At 35.9% G+C, this 17352-nt stretch overlaps 1 protein-coding gene across 1 annotated transcript; it reads right to left on the bottom strand.

Moving 5' to 3' along the window:
• Positions 1-384: 384 nt before the first annotated feature.
• Positions 385-3046, bottom strand: LOC104236913 (probable cysteine protease RD19D). Its single transcript, XM_009790958.2, has 4 exons — positions 2466-3046; positions 1308-1427; positions 956-1199; positions 385-863 (listed from the first exon to the last, which is right to left on the bottom strand). Exons 1-4 carry the CDS (start codon positions 2994-2996, stop codon positions 592-594), a joined length of 1167 nt encoding a protein of 388 aa, XP_009789260.1. The 5' UTR covers positions 2997-3046; the 3' UTR covers positions 385-591.
• Positions 3047-17352: the final 14306 nt, after the last annotated feature.

Here is a 17352-nt window from a genome sequence, read left to right as displayed (position 1 = left end):
AATGGGCAGACAAAAATAAATAGTTTTGTTTTTGTGGATAACTTTGTCATTCTCTCTTTTTTTGCGCAATATAAGGCTCGTTAAAGCCAATCTTAAAAGACTACTTTACATTCTAACCTAAATGCATTAATGATGATTAGATAATCATAATCAAACTAGGCACTCATATAATCATCATGAAAAGATTATAACATCATAAATTAAGAAACATAATGAAATAAATCGATAGACTACACAACATTAACCAATAACAACAACAACAATATCAAATCCAGTGTATTACTATTAGTGGGGTCCGGGAGAGTAATGTACACGCAAACCTTAACCCTACCTGGTGAAGGTAAAGAGCATGTTTTTGACGGACCCTCGACTCAAGAAAGGACAAAGAGGAAAAAAGGAACAACATTAATAAAAACCACATAATTTAGAATCCATAGTCGTAGCGGCCAAGCTACTTTCAAGTCTAAAAGAGAAGAAAACTTTATACATGAAGTTTAAGAAGAGAGATAGAACCATTTTAAAATATACTACAAATTATTATAACTTGAAAGAGTTTAGGAGCAGAGACTTTAGACCTACTCATTCATCTTCTTAGGAGGTTTGGGTCATAACAGCTGAAACCATTGTGTTCATTCCACACATGCCATGTCCTCTACAAAGCTTGTAGTAGCCGTGTTCGCCCCATCGCTTTCCCCACGAGTTCTTTATGATCCAATATGGCTGGTTGCTCAACCTCAGAATCGAGAACCCCTTCGAGCCATAACCAACTAGTAAAACGCCATGGTTAATCCACCTCTTTCCACATATTAGCGGGCACGATACACCTCCGATGTACGTTTGCATAAACACCGCGTTCAACCCGACTACACAAACAAATTTTCAAGTACCCTTTAGTCTAGTGGAGATCTTCGTGCACGTGTCATATCAAGAAATGGTTGCGATGAGGGGTGCTTACCTGCGAGTGGTCCATGATTGACTAAATAAGCAGCGATTTGTTGCTCATCGATGGGAATATTGGTGAAATTTGAAACTTTTACGACGACTTTGTCTGGATTAAACTTGCAATCGCCACGTTTACCAGTATATGGATATGAATCTTCCTCTTCTATTCCTCCTGCCTCAACTAAGTACTTGTAAGCATTCGTCATTAGGCCTCCCGAGCATCCGGAATCACAAGCTTTTTTGTCCTTTATGTCGCACTTTAGACAAGAAAAAGAAAGGTCATAATTCACAAATGTATACGGTACCAAGTACAAAACAAAGTCACAAAGCAGGGTATTTGATATACAAATCTGAGAAAAGCTAACCGTGTGATCACAATCTACAAGCTGTTGTTCACTAAGATTAAGAAGCTTGCCGGTAGCAATGAAGTTGGCTCCTTCAATGGATCCAGTAGTGCTAAACGCCCAGCACGACCCGCAAGTCCCCTGCATTCATGAATCAATGAATATCACTATAATTAACCAGAATAACTTCTGTTTTGACCCCTCTCTAGGATATAGGAATTTCTACAATATGATTCAAATATATTACAAATATACAAGTAGAACAAGAAGCATGCATGTTGCTCATAGCTAGGATTTTCAATTTTGTTTGCTAGAGGAACTAGAACATTATTAGTCACAACAAAAGATTTAATTCATCTGTAATCATGCGATAAATATCGCTCATCCAAAGTAGTCTTTATGAGCTTTTAAAAGTAGTACATCCGTAATAGAGAGTATCTCATGAAAGCTGATTCAAGTCTGGGAATAGAGTCGCCTCCAAGGTGGGACTTCCTGGCACGAATTACTCGGGCCGGGCCGAACACCGAGTAGAAAACTAAAAAACATACATCATCTTGATATTCTGAAATGTAAAAAACACCATAACACCTACTAATGTTTTCATTTAGCTTCTAATTGTTTGAGTTTGTTATAAAAGTACGAATCTTAATGCATCAGCTGATCAGCTCACTTAACACTTAACAAATTATACTAATCAACTCTCTAAAGGCTAAATAAGAAAGTACATTCATGAAAGATTTAAATCGTTTGCAAAAACTTACTAATTTTACGCAAAATTGGCATATGCTTTTGTTTTGAGGTTTGCAAATTGGAGTTACTTAATTATACACAGTGACAATTTTTATACTATCAATGTATTTTAATGTATGTATCAATGTATCAATAATGTAGCAAGAATCTGCTTTATTTTCATTTTCGGATTATTAATCTCACTTCTATGGACGGTAGCTATAGCTATGAGATAAATAGTATCAAAAAATTTACATATACTGTCAATGTATAAATCCCTCTGTCCCAATTTGTGTGGTTTCGATGGTTAAGCTTTTTAATTTTGGCCAGACTAAAGTATTCTCTAAGTTTTTTAAACAAATTCAAATATTTGGAAACTATGTAATAATTAGTAAGTCACAAAAATTAAACCAAAGCAAGCTTTTTCCATACTGATAGCGTACAACTCACCTGCATCTTGACCTCAGTTACAGCACCTTTCTCTCTCCAATCAAAACTCTCCGGCAATCCCTTCACTTCCAGCGGCGGCGCGTGTCCCTGCCCCAACAAGGAAGTCGCCCGGTCAACAACTTTAACGCCCATATACATCCTCTCAAATTCCTCTTCCGTTAGGTCAGAGAACTGAGTAACTCCATGAACAGCCGTAGGATCCAAAGCTTGATGTTCAGCTGCCTTTAAGAGATTCCTAGCAAAAACCCCGAGACGGTGTATGTACTCCTCGCGTGTAGTATACTCTTTGCTGTATTCTTGTATGAATGACTTGAACTTGTGCTCGGTGGCGGTGCCGAGGAGGTTGTGCTGGTGGTTAACGGCGGAAGCTGTGGTTGTTGGGTAGTTTTGGTCGTCGGTGATCACTTGCCGGATTTTGAAATCTTCTGGAATTATTGCTGCTGCATGTTGGAATGAAAGGAGAAAAAATGCGCATGTTAGAATTGTAACGCTCAAAGCGTATGTTAGACTGAGACCCCCTCCTTTTTCCATTTTTTGGTTCTTTTTAAGTTCTTGCTCTGCTCTTTTAGCTTTGTTTTTTCGGTTCCATGTTTTTGACGGAGGTTAGAAGAAGAAATAGGCAAATGGTTCATGTGACTGGCAGTGGAATTACGAATTTGGTCATTTGACTTCAACATTGAAATTCGGGATATAGTACTACCTACCACAAATATTTACATACTCAAAAGACTCGAACTTGAGACCTCGTAGTCCTGCACCACACTCTTTAGTGGTATTTTTAACACTTTCGCTTTAAATAAAGTAAGAAAGATGTTTAAATTCGTATTTCTTTCATAAAAGGAGGGAAATAAGCAAATAGTAATTAAAAGTCTATCCAATTATTAAAACGAAAAAGGCCAAAAATAAAAATATACACAAATGCAAAGAGCATAGGTTGTACTTTTAAAAAAATTATATTCAAATATTAGGTTTTTTTATTTAATAATTCATATTCAAAGTTCAGCGAAGATCATTTTTTTTAACAAATTCTTACTTTATCTTTTGTTGTGCTTTTTCGTTTAAAAAATCATATTTTATTTCTAAAAAATAATCAAATTCGTAGGCTAAAATCTTAAATTTTTATATTAAAAATTGTTGTATATGTGTGTGTGATTTAACTTTAAAATTGACTACTTAAAGAAAATTAAAAAACGGAAAGTGAAAATTAATAGAGAGAGAGGAGTGTAAATTGAAAACAAATAAAGAAAGGAAAAAGAAAAGAATTTATTTATGGGGAAGAAACGGGTATGGAGATAGGGGCAATTTCGGGAATTTGGACCATCGAACACAGAGCTGCAGCTTCATTAATACTGCATGCAAATGGTTCACTTGGTTGTAAAGCACGTGTAGGGAGTTCGAAACGGCAACCTTCTATTTGTTCCCCACGTACACAAACTGCCCGACTTTGTCCAGTTACAAGTTTCTCTTGCAAATTGCCCCCCTCACCTTTTCCATTTACACATTACTACCCTAACAACTACTTATATTAGATTTTTTTTTTTGAAATATTACTTATATTAGAATTGAGTACACATCTATTACGTGAAAAGCTCTAATTTGCACAATCAGTCTTATAGTATGATTGGTCAGCTTCTTATTTTGGAAATTATTTTCTTCAAAAAGTATTTTTTTTAAAAGTACTTTTAATGAAAAGTAATTTGTATTTACTAATTAGTTTTAAGAAATATTTTTGAACATCAATTAATATTTGGTCAAACTTTAAAAAAGTACTTTTAAGCGTATTTTTCTCAAAAAAATTTTAAAAAAGTACTTTTAGGAAAAATCACCTTTTTTGGCTTCTTAAACTGCTTTTTGCTTCTGCTTAAAAAAATTCTCCTTTTAATAGCCTGTTTGGCAAATCTTCTCCAAGTTCAAAAATATTTTTTTCCAAACACACTTTTTTTTCAAAGTTGAAGTACTTGGCAAAGCTTTTAGAGGGTCGTTTTTAAGTCGAAACAGTTTCGGAGAAGCAAAAAAAAAATATTTTTTTTCCAAAAGCACTTTTGAGAAAAATACACTTAGAAGTACTTTTTAAAAGTTTGGCCAAACACTAATTGCTGCTCAAAAGTGTTTTTCAAATTAATTAGCCAAACACAAATTGCTTCCACCAAAAGTACTTTTGAGAAAAATGCTTTTGAAAAAGGAATTTTTACATACCTATACACTATGGAAACTTTATTACCCCGTACTCATGTTTCAATTTAATTACCTTCTATACACAAATTTACCAATTATATACACTTTAGGAATTAAATGAGTATCCCTTTATATTATGAATCAATTATTTTCCATCCTTATTCTTTTTCTCTCTCATGCGCTCTCTCTCTCTCTCTCCCTTTCTCTCTCTCTCTCTGCGTCTCTCTCAATCTCTCAATCCCTAATTCCAGTAATGTAAAACAAAGGAAAAGAGAGCAGTAATTCCATCATTAACAGTCATTAAAAAACTTTGAAGCTTTGAATTCGAATTTGGGTTTTCAAAAACCATTATTTGTTTGGAATTAACAGCCATTAAAAGCTTTGAAGCTTTGAATTTGAATTTGGGTTTTCAAAAACCATTATTTGTTTGGATTGGGTGTTGTTGCAGACAATCGGGAATATGATTTGGAGTTTATATCTCAATTTCGAGAGTGTTTTGGTGAAGATTAGACTTGATTTTGGCTGAATTTGAGATTGAAACTCGAAGAAGAAGAAGACATGACAAACATTATACTTACGAAATTGTAGTAAAATTATAGAAAAATTGTATTTTGTTTTTTATATTTTTTATTTATTTAAATGTTGTATGGAAGTTGAACAGTATTTGTATAAAAATTGTATTTAATTGGTATGATATTGTAGTTGTATATAATTGGATAGAAATAATGTATGAAAGTGTATATAAGTTGTATAATATATAATTAGTTGTATGAAATTTATTTTTTGTATAAATCAGATATATAATATACAAAAGACATATTGTATAAAATTTGTATAAAAATTATATTTACGTGGTATGATATTGTAGTTGTATATAACTAGGTAGAAATAATGTATGAAAGTTGTAAATAAGTCGTAGATAAGTTGTATAATATATAATTAGTTGTATGAAATTTATTTTTACTATGTATAAATGTTACAACCCATATCCGCATGTGTTAGTTCATGCCATATAGTAGTTAACATAAATCCAAGAAGGAATTATCTTTGAGATGATAAGAAGTCAATCCTATTGGTCTTAAGTGATACAAGAGTGTATAAGGGTGATTAACCAGTATTAGAAGTTAAACGAATCAAGGATGTTGTAACTCGTATTTTCAGGTAATCTAGCGGTGCTTAATACACTCAATAGGTCATTTATTAAGGTATTTTAATCATATAATATCCGTATCATAAGTCTTGAAGTCAAACGAGTTATGAAACAAAAGTCGACAAAAGTTGTCGCAACTTAGGTTCATAATTTTACTTAAACATTAGGTCAAATGTTTCTAATCTTTTCTCATAATTTACAAGGAATTACGGGGTGATCTACCCACCAAATTAAAGATCTATGAGTCTAGTTTCCAACGCATTAAACCGTTCATCGATACGATCTCGGAGTAGAGAGATATTCGCGTTTTCGCGAGACTGCGCCAAGCACCTCTCTATGGGGCCCACTAAGTCGGTTTAAGATATTTGGACCTATATAGGATGACTACAACCCGTTTTAAGTCATTTCTTTTCACTATTTTCAGACCTTAGAACCCTAGGAACATCCTCTCAAGGTTCTCTCAAGATTCAAGACCCAAACAAAGGGCAAACAACACAAATCAAGTGTCGGGAATTCCGTGGCGCTAGTAAGTCTCTTGTTCTTCTTGTTGTTGCTCATTTTTGTGTCGTTCCAGCCCGTGTGGGAGGTTGTTTTAAAGGGTTTATGTTCTGTAAATACTCCCTCATGTTCTTAATATCAATCCTAGGTGATTTCAAGCCTTCTAAAGTGATTCTAGTGCCGAAAAACACTAATTGATCGCTAGTTTTGCTTTTTTGTTGTTGTGGCAGCATTGGAGGGATATTTCATGGAAATTTAAGGTCAAATTGGAGTTGTTCTTTCTGTATAAAGGTAAGGAACCTCTTACTCTATATGTATTTAAGATTATCCAAGTTGCGGCTAAGCCATTGAAGCTAGAACTTGTGAGATATATATCGAAAGGTTTGGTAGTAATGTTATTGTTTTGTGGACTGTTTTGCGTTGTTGTTGGGCTGCGTATTTTACTACTATCTTGTGGAGTTTTGGAGGAGGAAGGGTGTGGGGAAACACCATATATATGTAGGGTTATGGGCTGATAGTTATTCGTAACATTTCCAGATTGTTTGACACGACTACGGTGGTCGTCGTATGTATGGAGTGATTAGGCTGTGTGTGGACTATATTGGGAGGCTCAATATGTTTATTATTGATGTTGTTTGGGCTGTTTGGTGACTATTTTGAATGGTGTGAGGTCATATATATATAGGGGAGGTGCTGTCCGTTTCATCGTAAAATAGGTTGTGGTCGATACATAATAGTTATGACGCTTAAATGATAACGATAGTATCGTTTCTCTTATTGTAGACTAAGGAGTTTTGACAATTGCATAGCTTGAGATTGGGGAAGTATATACAAGGTATGTGAGGCTATCCCTTTCCTTCTTTTGCACGACTCCGATTGCACATAATGTAATGAACGATCTTCCAAGATACTCTACTCTTAGAAGCTAGCAGTACTTACATTGTTTTCCCTCTTATGGAACGATTGATGTTAATGTTGCTTCTCTTAGTCTTATGTTATCAATGTTGTTGGTACTTCCTGATTCTTATAAGGTTCATAGTGAAGAGTTAGTCCTAATAACGTGTACAGAGGATACCGACCTTACGTCACTCCGAAAGGTTTAGAATGTGATTCCATGAGTCGAGCATGCATTATATATATGTATCTATTTTACTCTACCGAGCCACGCTATAGTTGGCCGGGTACGGCACCTATTGTGCAACCACTGATCAGTTGGGTTTTACCGAGCTCCACGTGGCCGGGTACGATTCTACCGAGCCTATTATGGCCGGGTACGATATGATGATGATGATGCCCACAGAGGCGAATGCTTTAAAGGTTTATGTATTTATACATATGTATCATGCATTTCATGTAAGTAGCCCTCAGAGGTACTAAGATGTTACAGGTTGTATATTCTCTATCCTTGCTTACATTACTGAACGCATTTATGGTTCCTTGCCTTACATACTCAGTACTTTATTCGTACTAACGTCCTTTTATTTATGGACGCTGCATGTCATGCTGCAGGTCCTGATAGACAGGCAGGTGCAGCTCCCCCACTATAGTAGACTGTCCAGTTCAGCGGTGATTGGCGAGATCCCTTCTCCGGACTTGCCTTGGTCTTGGTATGCAATTTTTGTTATAGACATTATGGGTATGTCGGGGCCCTGTTCCGGCTATGTTGCAACACTTATGTTCTGTTAGAGGCTCATAGACAGGTGTCGTCTCATGTATAGTTTGGTATGCCTTGTCGGCTAGTTTTTGTTGTATAGTCTTTCATAGTAGCGAGGTAGCTCATATCTTATACGTAGTTTCTTGATTGTCTGGTCATCCCCTGCTATGTATGTTCATGCCGTCATATTTTATTGCTGGTTGTCCATGATCTAGGTCTACCATTTATATTGATCTCGTCAGCCTTAAAAGATAATAATGAAGGTTAGATGAAATGTACGTTGGTGCTCGGCAAGTGTGATCGGGTGCTAGTCATGGCCCTTCAGTTTGGGTCGTGACAATAAATCTGATACAAAAAATACAAAAGACATATTGTATAAAATTTTAATAAAAATTTTATTCAAGTTGTATGATATTGTAGTTGTATTTAATTGGGTAGAAATAATAATGTAAACAATATGTATATTTGTTACGACCCGACCAGTCGTCTCATGAGTTACCGCTATGTTTTCTTCATTTATGCTTCTTTATGCTTTGTTTATCCGTGTTATGTGGTATCGGGTTGGTCGGATTGAATTCGGAAAGGAATTGGTAAGGTTTGAGATACTTAGTCTCTTTTGAGGAAGGTTAAGTAAGAAAAGTCAACCGGATGTTGACTTATGTATTAGAGGGCTCGGATATGAGTTCCTATGGTTTGGTTAGCTTCGGGAGGTGATTTGGGACTTAGGAGCGTGATCGAAATGAGTTTTGGAGGTCCGGAGTAGATTTGGGCTTGAATTGGCGAAAGTGGATTTTGGCTATTTCCGGTCGGTAGGCGAGATTTTGATATAGGGGTCGGAATGGAATTCCGAGAGTTGTAGTAGTTCTGTTGTGTCATTTGGGATGTGTGTGCAAAATTTCAGGTCATTCGGATGTGGTTTGGTTGAGTTTTTGATTAAAAGCGAAATTCGGAAGATTTTGAAAACTTAGGCTTGAATCCGATGTGTTTTGGTTGATTTGATGTTGTTTGAGGTGTTTTGAAGATTTGTACAAGTTTGAATAAGGTTTTGGGATATGTTGGTGCCTTTGGTTGAGGTCCCGGGGCCTCGGGTGAGTTTCAGATGGTTCAATCGGACCATTTCATGCCTTGGAGAGTTGCAGATAGGGGTGTTCATAAAAACCCGAAAACCCGAACCAAACCGACCAAAAAAACGATACTTTTTGGTTTGGTTTGGTTTTGGTTTTGAATTTTAAAATCGATCAAATTTGGTTTGGTTTTGGTTTTAATCAGAAAAAAACCGAAAAAACCCGAACCAAACCGACTATAAGATCAGCTATTTCAAATTTATTATTACACTTATATATATGTATACTTTTATACAAAGTTTCAGAAAATTTATAGTAAATGTTAATAGTTTGCACTTTTAGTATAGTTCTTTACCTTTACATTCTAGTTTGATTGGTAGTTTTCTTTTGTTAAGTGTAAGAATCCATTTCATGTTAAAAATAATATATTTTTAATTGAGTCATTAAATTATTCATCACTATTTGATTAAATTATCATCAATATATCTTGGTAAATAATAGATTTCTCAAAGAGCAATAGATTTGATAGTGTTACGTTGAAAATGTGGTCACCGGAATATGTGTTTGGTAGTGTATGTCTTATATTTAAGAAAACCCGACAAATAACCGAAAAAACTGAAAACCGACAAAACTCGACATAAACCGAATCGAGGAAAAACCGACTTAATTGGTTCGGTTTGGTTCTAATATTTGAAAATCCGACTTACTTGGTTTGGTTTCTTTTTAAGGAAAATCCGATCCAAACCGAACTATGAACACCCCTAGTTGCAGATTTTGGAGTTCAGCGGTTGCAGAGTTTTTACTCTTCGCGATCGCGTAGAGCTGTTGTAGGGGGCAGTCCAGTTTGCTTAGTGCGTTCGCGAAGCTGGGGATTTTAGATGCTCGAGCATCGCATTCGCATGGGATTTTACGCGTTCGCAGAGGATTAATTTTGAGAGGTGAGAATTTGTGCTTCGCGATCGCGAAGGATGTCCCGCGATCGCGATGAAGGAAAGGTTTAAATACTCGTCTTGTCTGCGATTTTGGGATTTATTTCTTCTATTGTTGATCGTTTTTGGAGCTTTTTGAAGGGGATTGAAGAGGGATTCAAGGGGAATCACTTGGAGGTAAGATTCTTGGATTTAAACTCGATTCTAATGTGAATTTCACCTAAATAATCATGGAAATTAAGCCAAAAATTGAAGAACTAGGGCTTGAAAATTTAGACCTTTGATTGAGGATTTGAAAGACCATTTGAGGTCGGATTTCAGAACTTTTGATATGTATGAACTCGTGGAGAGATAAGGAATCTATTGATGTAAAAATTATAGAATTCCGAGATGTGGGCCAGGGGTGGGGTTTTGGTAATTTTGGAATTTGTGTCGTATTTTGATTATTTTCGCTTGGGCTTCGTTCCCTTAGCATATTTTGATGTCCTTATTCTGATTTTGGATAGATTCGAGGCGAGTAGAGACCGATTCGAGGGGCAAAGGCTCGCGAGTTAGAGATTTGACCGGTTCGAGGTGAGTAATGATTGTAAATGATGTTCTGAGGGTATGAAACCGTGGACTTGCACATCGTTGTGCTATATTGAAGTGACGCACACGCTTGGTGACGAGCGTGGGGTCGTGCACTGTTTCTATCGTCATGATTTGGGCTGAATGCCATACTTGAGCCTTGTGCCAACTATTTGAACCCTTCGGGGATTTTTACTGGTATTTCCTCACTGTTTTGACTTTATACTTGAACTCAGTCATGTTATATTTCACTGTTTTTCGTACTCAGCCATGTTTACTCTGTTTTAATACTTACATGAACTTTTAAATGATATTTTTGGGCTGAGAATCATGTTTTACTATTTCCCGAGTGGCTTGTGAGGATTTTGAATGAGTAAGGCCGAGGGCCTATATTGTGAGGAAACACTTGATACTGATTATGAGGCCGAGGGCCTAAGATATGTACGCCACGAGGTGGCTTGATTGATATGAGGCCGAGGGCCTAGTGATGATGCCACGAGATGACTTGATATTGCGCTTAGGCCGTAAGGGGCCCCTCCAGGAGTCTGTACACCCCCCAGTGAGCGCGGGTACCCATTGTGATATGAGATTGAGCCCGAGGGGCTGGTACTATTCTGAGATGTTGCCCGAGGGGCGAATTTATTGATATTGTGCCCGAGGGGCGAACCTTTATGTGTTTATTTTTCATAATTAACTGTCAATTACCTGCTTAATTGTTGAAAAAGCTTTTCGGGAAGTTAAATTTGATTTAAAGGATTTCTACCTATCTTTCACTGGTTTATTGTTTTAATGATTTTATTGCTTCATTATAGCATGCTTTTGTGCCTTACGTGATTTCCTGCTTTCAGTCTTTATTTATGATTATTACTCACTGAGTTGGAGTACTCACGTTACTCCCTGCATCCTGTGTGCAGATTCATGCATATCTGGTCCCGCTCCCGAGTGCTGATCATTCCAGCTCAGGCGGATCCGAGGAGTCTCTAGGTAGCTGTTGGCGTTCGCAGTCCGGAGCTCTTCCCTATCTTACTTCTTCATGTTCTTGGTTTTTCTGTATTAAACTCTATAGTTTGATTTGGAGTATTCCGTATTGTTTAGGTGCTCATGACTAGTGACACCCCGGTATCAGGCTGTGTTGCGTTATTTTCCGTGAATTATGCTATTATCTGTTAACTTTGGATTATCTTATTATGCTTTAGATTTATTTCTTATGGTTTAACTGTTAATAATTGGATATGGGAAGTGTCGGCTGGTCTTATCTTCACGAGAAGCGCCATCACGATCAGGTCCGGATTTAGGATCGTGACAAAATTTATATTTTGTGTCAATATGTTGAATTTGGTTAAATCAGCTATTTACATGCTCGATCCCCTCAGTCTCGAAATCACTAACAGTGGAGGCATTTGAAAAAACTCTAAACTTTAGATTCTCCACCAAATTTAATTAAAAACAAAAAAAAAAACTTAGCAAGCGTGGATAACAGGAAAATTAAGGAGCTGCCATGCAAATATCACATGAATGTCGGTGATGGTCCTAAGAGCTATGCTGAGAATTCTGAATACTAGGTTCAATTGAAATCCATTCAAATCACGTATATACTTATGGACACAATTCTTAAAAATATGTCTATAATATTCTCTCTTTTCTTCCACCAAAAATATGTGTATAATCATAATCATTCTGAACATAATGACTCTGAATTCGACTGTGTTGATCATGACCATTAACCATGCGAATTAATCGTGTGTACACGTTTTTGCAGAAACAACTACTTGAATATTCAAAGAAAGTAATGAATTTGGGAGTTTAAGACTAAATCTAATCCCTCGAGATCTCAGGGATTAGATTCCATAAATATATCAATTTGGAGAGAAGAGGGGAGACATGAGAGAAAAAAGGAAAATGACGTAACTAAATCCCTTGATTAAATGCACAAATAATGGATTTGGGAGCTTTTAAGGTATATTGTATATATTTTGTAGACTAAACATGGGTAGGTCGGGTAATAATGTAAACATGGACATTTTTGGTAATAAAGTTTCTAATTTTGTATAAGTATGAAAAAATTCCTTTGAAACAAACACTTCTAAAGTTTGACCAAACAGGCTATAAAGCTTGATCAAACTCCTTAACTTTTGAGAAAAACACTTTTAACAAAAAAGACACTTTTGGCCCAAAAAAGCTCCTAACAGGCTATTACAACATAACTCGCACGGAGTATCCCATCTGAGCCGAAGTTTCATTTAATTGTTGGGCCTCTTTACCATTGAGCCCAGTAGTTTTGCTACACTGTTTGAACCCAAATACCCACAACTGGGCCGTTACTGTTTAGTCGTTACCTTTTTGCAAGCTGGGGAATAATCCCTCGGTCCATTTCCATTATCATAATTTAACTAACGTGGATGCATATTGGAGAAGCTTTAAAAGGTTTCTGGTGTTTGTAATTGTTTGACCAAAAAGTGTAAACCTTCGATTAAATTAATTAATTTTAAGTTATGAGGAGTTAAACCTAGTTAATGATAATATTTCTAGATTTAAGACTAGTTAACACATGTAACGTAAAATAATGCCGGCGAGGAATTAAATACAATGTGCATTTAATATTCCAAAAGATTTGAGTAATAATAGAGGAACATCAAGCAATAAATGACATTAGTGTAAATAAGGAGAATAATTCACCCAATACTGAATGAGGTGGATGATTCCTCTCTCTGACAGTAATGCATGACAGACAAATCCTAGAACATTGGAACTATTCTCGGATCTGATGGAAAAATATAGAATAATGGATAGTAGAATCTTCGTAAAAAGGTAGTGTTTGTATCTTTCTAGAGAGAGATTATTCTTATCAAAAAGTATTATTGTCAAATGAAAATTACATACTCTATCCCCTTATCTCCTTTTCTATTTATACGGGCATATCCCTAATCAACCATAACAGTACAAGTGCAGAGGATATTTAATGGAATATTCTCTTTAGTATCTTATTACAAAACTGGTCGTTAGTGTTCTGTCCTTGGTGCTCGACCTCGACCATCGTTAACTGCCGGCTCAGCCACGAGTCCCGCTGTTTACTAGTCGACCTCGGCCGCATCATTTTCCTTAATTCTTCATTATGCTAAGTTCCCTTAGGGCAAGTTTTGACTTATACAGTAATATTCACTAGTAAGAGAATAATGTAAACTATTTTTTACTCTTGTGAATATTAAGTATAAATAAAAGTTACAAACATCAACAACTATAAAAGGTTGACCAAAAAGTGTAAACCTTCGGTCAAATTAATTAATTTTAAATAATGAGGGGTTAAACCTAGTTAATGATAATATTTCTAGATTTAGGACTAGTTAACACAGGTAATGTAAGATAATGCTGGTGAAGAATTAAATACAGTGTGTATTTAATATTCCAAAAGATTTGAGTAATAATAGAGGAACATCAGGTAATAAATGGCAATAAATGGCACTAGTGTAAATAAGGAGAATGATTCACCCAATATTGAATGAGGTGGATGATTCTTTTATCTGACAGTAATGAATGACAGACAAATCCTAGAATATTAGAACTATTCTCGGATCTAATGGAAAAATATGGAATAATAGATAGTAGAATCTTCGTAAAAAGTTGTGTTTGTATCTTTTCTATAAAGAGAGTATTCTTATCAAATGAAAATTACATACCCTATCCCCTTATTTTCTTTTTTATTTATATTGGACATATCCCTAATCAACCATAATAGTACACGTGCAGAGGATATTCAATGGGAATATTCTCTTTAGTATCTTATTACAAAACTAGTTGTTAGTGCTCTGTCCTTGGTGCTCGACCTCGACCATCGTTAACTGCCCAGCCACGAGTCTCGTTGTTTACTAGTCGACGTCGGCCATATCATTTTCCTTAATTCTTCTTTATGCTAAGTTTCCTTAGGGCAAATTTTGACTTATACAGTAATATTCACTAGTAAAAGAATAATGTAAATCATTTTTTACTCTTGTAAATATTAAGTATAGATAAAAGTTGCAAACATCAACAACTATAATAGTTACGCCTCAATTCAGAGTTAGTTGGAATCAGTTATATGAATTCTCAATATCATAAAATAATATGTTTGGATCCATAATAATTTAAGCTCTACTTTTAAGAATTATAGTATGGTTTCAAGTTTGATAAAAAGAGAAAATAATACATTAAAGTTTTCTTTTAAAGAAAGTAAGCTATCTTACATCTCAAAAAAATAAAATCAATATAAGACTTTCCGGTTAGAGGGGTTTATAAATTAACGACTGATAACTTGTTAGTAGTTCAAAGGCTCAACTTCATAATCAAATGCGACTGTTATAGCTTGTTTGGCTAAGTTTTTAAAATCAACTTATTTTGAGAAGTGTTTTTTCTCAAAAATATTTTTGGTGAGGAGCCGTTTGTATTTGGCTAATTAATTTGAAAAATATTTCTCTGCAACAATTAGTGTTTGGACAAGTTATAAAAAGTATTTCTTGGCTAAACACTTCAATTTTGAGGGGAAAAATCACGATTTTAAAGGAAAAAAAATACTTTTGCCATTAGAGAAGCTTGGCCAAACATGCTATTAGCATTGATGACATTAGTCCTTCAGTTTAAGATCACTTTATTTAGTGAAAAAATATGTGAGTAGCCACCCGTTAGAAGTGCGAATAAACCATCTTGAAGCTAGTCTTGATCCATACAAATATTTCTCTAACTTAATTCTTTACCTATTTTGTTAAAATTACGTATTTCAACCACATGAGAGAGACTAAAACCAATAACATTGAACTTTGACCATCTACATTCTACCCAATAGTCCCTCTGCTTATTGAGGTCGACCCCGGACGACCTGGATGAGCGGACTCTGTCACTACGTGGTTGAGAAGTTTAGGTGAGCAAGCCGGGTAGTAGCATTTCAAACAAGATATCAATGTGGCATTTCACAAGCCGCAACCTTAGGTCACGTCGATTCAAAGTGATGTCATGACATCATGCATCATTATTATGTGTTTTCTTGATGCCCTGCGTCATTTCCTGCGCCTCTGACATTTCGATACCTGAGCTGGGTAATGACGGTTTGATTTCTCGATATTGATGCCATAATTATGATAAATAGGGATATGAAATCATTTGCCTTATTCTTTGCACTCTTAGATATTGAATCCATATGTCTTCTTCTTCCTTTTTCATTCAAAGTTCTTGCTCTCTACCTTTACTCCCGTATTTTTGCTTTCACCTATTCTGGTGACTTCTGCTACTCACGACTCTATTGTGATTACATATTCTCTATATATAAACAAAGATGGTTAACGTGTCTTCTAGTTCTGGGGGGGGCAACTAAACTTGTTCCTTGGCAATGCGCATGCCTCCCCATGATGATAGCGTTTCAGTACAGTTCAAGACAGGAACCTTTCTACGGTGGAGGAGATAATCCCACGTAGTGACAAAGATAGTTCTAATTTTTTGAAAGTGCCTGAAGACGACCCTGAGATGTCGGTGTAGTTGATAAAGGAGGCTGCCCTTGCCAAATTTAGGGAAAAATTCAAAATTATTGCTCATATCGACCTAATTCCAGATGGGCGTAACGTGGTACAAATACATCGCCCTGGGTAATGCGCTTTCTACGCGTACCCTTTCCATGTCGGTTATTCTTTTCTTGTCCTCCCCTTGGCCGAGGAGTTCTGCCGCTATTACCACGTCTGCCCGACCCAACTTTCTCCATATATCTACAAACTCATTGATCGGCTTCAACCCTGCACCACTATATAATAACGAGGAGTGGTCGATGCAGCTTTTACCCGAAAGGTCGGGATCAATATCCACAGGGAGTTAATATTGGTTGGAAGTTGGGTTTCTATCTAATCTAGCTACGCGTGTTGCTTTTAATTGCACTTTTAACCATGCTTGGATTTGTTTCTATTCTACGTTTAATGCTATTGATTGGTGAAAATAATCTAAGTACAATATTTTTGTAAGAGTTTCTCAATTGATAAAAAGTACTAGGGAAGTGACTTACACCTATGTGAGTATCTAATGGGGTCTAAAATTTAGGACAAAGTTGTTATATTTAGGGTCATGATATAACCTTTACACATAATTACCCACTCTATACCTCTCGGTAGTTTGAGTGACTTTGCCCTAATTGCCTTTCTCAAGCATAATTGGGTGTTCAAACAACGCAAGTAAAATTGGCTCAAGTCGGGTATTACTATCTCTAGGTTTAACCATTTAATTGGGGCTATCAATCTCTTGAATGCACCTCAATTCCTTGTTAGCATAATTTTCCTAGACTTAGTCCCTCTTTCTCAAGAAAAGTCTAAGTCATAAAGGCACAAATCAGTGTTTGCAACAACCAATTCTACAACTAAAGAATGAATCAGGCTAAATATCACTAACCCATAAATAATTAAGCCCTAAAATTGAAGACCCATTAAATACCCACACTAGGGTTGGGTCACAACCCTAGCTAATGGGTTTAGCTACTCATAATCAAGGTAGAAATCAAAGATAGAGATGAAATATAAGCCATAGAAGTTGATTACAATAATAAAATCTAAGAATATAAGCTAAAGCTGCTCTAAAATTACTCTAAATGGTAAAGTACGGTTATTCACGAGCTCACTGATACAAAAGATACCCTAAAAATATGAAAAAGATCTATTTATACACAGCTGAAATTACTGAACAAACATACCCCTACGGAGGTTCCACCGTCAATGAAATACTGGGCGTCTCAGCGCATGAATTTTTGCGGCAGCGCAAAAACAAGCGCGGACCGCGATTCTTCAATTTTTGTGCTTGGTTTGGACTTGGTTTCGCGGACAGCGTAAAAGTTACCGCCTCAACTTTAACT

The sequence above is a fragment of the Nicotiana sylvestris genome, unplaced genomic scaffold (assembly GCF_000393655.2).
Source record: "Nicotiana sylvestris unplaced genomic scaffold, ASM39365v2 Un00081, whole genome shotgun sequence".
Classification (NCBI taxonomy): domain Eukaryota; kingdom Viridiplantae; phylum Streptophyta; class Magnoliopsida; order Solanales; family Solanaceae; genus Nicotiana; species Nicotiana sylvestris.
This window is presented reverse-complemented; position numbering and strand designations above follow the sequence as displayed.

Coding starts and splice junctions, on each gene's coding strand:
- LOC104236913 (XM_009790958.2), bottom strand. CDS start 2,996: ATGGAAAAAGGAGGGGGTCTCAGTCTAACATACGCTTTGAGCGTTACA. Junction 1,200..1,307: donor TTGTAGATTGTGATCACACG/GTTAGCTTTTCT, acceptor TCTTGTCTAAAG/TGCGACATAAAGGACAAAAA. Junction 864..955: donor CAATCATGGACCACTCGCAG/GTAAGCACCCCT, acceptor TTGTTTGTGTAG/TCGGGTTGAACGCGGTGTTT.